We start from the raw sequence: 2,455 nt of genomic DNA, 5'->3' as shown, positions 1-2,455 counted from the left end.
TATGCGTGTTCCTTGCGACTTGCGACTTGCAACTTGCGACTTGCAACTTGTGACTTGCGACTTCAGCAGTACTCAAGTAATAAGCGGGCGAAACTTCCAAATCGGTGTCTTCCCATGCCACCATCCAGTTGTGGTTTAGTAAGATATAACACAACCACTCATTAATTGGTCCTTGAACTCCAAAATCACACCTTCTGGCATTGGCCTAGGCCAATGCCAGAAGGTGTGATTTTGGAGTGGCTGATGAACAGGCCTGTTCATCAGCCACTCCACTCTTTCCATACATCGTGCCTCTTTCCATACATCGTGCCCTTCTGCAATGGGACATGATGAATATTGAATGCAACATGTATTCGCATCTTATCATGAATGCATAAAAAGATGCACGTGATACATCACGTCTGTAAAAGCATGCTCATCGCTATCAAAGGATGCCTTTGCTATCCTCGTCCGCTTCTGGCATTAAGCCTATAATGCCTATATGTCCAAAACAGCAAGAGGTTGGGTCATGGGCTTCTTGCGCATCCATACGTCAGCTTGCTGTGCCAGCAATGGACTGAGTACTTAAGCTACTGGGATGCCATCCAATAATGTCTTATGATTCCTCAAGGCTTTATGTGGATCAGAGGGTGAGCAATGTGGTGCCACCTATGTTTTTCAACATTCATTGTTTTTAGCAGCATTCGATTCCCTTTATTCATTAAAGGAATACTGAATTGATCTTAGTTGGCAGGCTGATGTTCTCTTGCCAAGTGTGACCTTTGTTGTATGTCATCCATCGCCCTGTATTAAAAAGTGCAAGGCAAAGTGGATCCAGGTCATTGCCTTGAATCCATCACCCTGACGGCCGGGCGGACAGCATCATGTGTTTTCGCAGCATAGCCAGGTGTGTCCACTGCTGGAAGATCCTTCATGATTGCCTAGAGACAGCCTGCCTTCTGCAAGACTGTCTGCATCCGCCAGAACCAGTACTCATAGTTTTGACTTTTGAGCAGATCGCTAGACAGCAACCTCTGATCTATCTTAAGGGTCCTCACAGAATTGTTGATGGGATGTTTTAAAAAGATGATGATGCAGTCCACCGTAGCAGGCAAACAATTGTATTCTACTGCCAACTGTCCAGTCAGGGCTCATAACCTGTTTTAATAGAGGCAGTAAGCATTTTAATAGAGGCAGCTAAGAGCCTACAGATGGCAAAGTGGATCAGAAGCACAAGTAATTTCCAGAGTCTTACAAGTACATCCTGCAGCTATGCTCAGATATGAACTCACTACACAATGAGCTTTCCAGACCAAAGAGAATAGAAAGTTCACCCTCTCTTATACCGGTACAGAAAGATCACACTTGGCACCAAAACCAATAAGGCAGACAGGCCATATGCTCACATACTCTTCCAACAATGAATGCCAAGCTAATCACAACAAATAGAAGCTGGTCAGCCAGCTTTATGCCTAGCCACCAACTAACCGCCAGGAAAAAAAGCTGGCAAATATAAAAAAAGACTACACCTACAACAACACCATAACAGCATTTAAATGCTGTTGCCTTGGCCAACGCTACAATCGCAGGGGTCTTATACCTGCAGGAGGCTAGCCCTTGCATAATACTGGATTCACATGCTATGTTACTAAGTCACCCAGTTCACATGGGACATTACAACAATGTTGTGTTCATTGGCGCAAGCTGTGTAAACCATCTCCATTTTGTCTTTCAATGGCCAAAACTTCGGCACATCCCCTTAGAATCGCAATATACAATTGAAGGGTTATTGGCAGCCCTGCCTACTGCAATGGCACTGCATCCCGCACAAGCCGCGATGGCATTTGCCCTCGCGGTCACAATTCATAACCTGAAGATATGTTCGATGCTCAGTGGCAGAGCTTGAGCGTGTGACATTCGGTGTGACTAGAAATTCAGTCAAGAGTGCAAAGCGTGCACAATTTATCAAATATGTGGTCTTTATAAGCGATTGGGCTTGGCTGTTTGTTATAGCTCACAAAATTGGCGATGCAATTCAGGTAACAGTACAAGGGTACGAGGGGTCAGCATTTGACGAAATTCAACCCCCCTCAGTCACTTTAGACTTATAGTTACCATGTCCGAACCGACCACTTTTCCCAAAAAGTCTTAACATAATGTAGCATGTGAGCTGGCTATAACTGCCACCATAGACATCTGCTTCCCAACCAGCATAGACAACATCATGGCCACTACCCATCCAATCATCATCGTCCACAGCCCCCCTACCAAGTTAAGACTGATGGCGGTGGCGAAGACCATTAGTAATGCATTCCGTTGACCTGGTGGACGGGGGCTTGGAGTCCAGGCAATCTTCTATGGTGTCAGCTGACTTTTCTGCTGGCTTGCCCACATGGAAGGGCCATGCTAATTTCTGCCATGCAGAGCGAAACGTATGCAGTATGCCTGCAGTGCACAGCATATCGATATGTGAATG

General features: G+C 45.6%; 1 protein-coding gene across 1 annotated transcript in view; it reads right to left on the bottom strand.

Annotated features, from left to right (window-relative positions):
• Positions 1 to 700: 700 nt before the first annotated feature.
• The window catches only part of VOLCADRAFT_101014 (uncharacterized protein), a gene marked incomplete at both ends in the record, with an annotated part of 8,792 nt that continues 7,037 nt past the window's right edge, over positions 701 to 2,455 (bottom strand). Inside the window, one exon of the mRNA XM_002959483.1 lies at positions 701 to 783. Coding sequence (XP_002959529.1) covers positions 701 to 783 — 83 coding nt within the window. The remainder of the gene's footprint in view (positions 784 to 2,455) is intronic.

This window comes from Volvox carteri (assembly GCF_000143455.1).
Source record: "Volvox carteri f. nagariensis unplaced genomic scaffold VOLCAscaffold_288, whole genome shotgun sequence".
In the NCBI taxonomy this organism is placed as follows: Eukaryota; Viridiplantae; Chlorophyta; class Chlorophyceae; order Chlamydomonadales; family Volvocaceae; genus Volvox; species Volvox carteri.
This window is presented reverse-complemented; position numbering and strand designations above follow the sequence as displayed.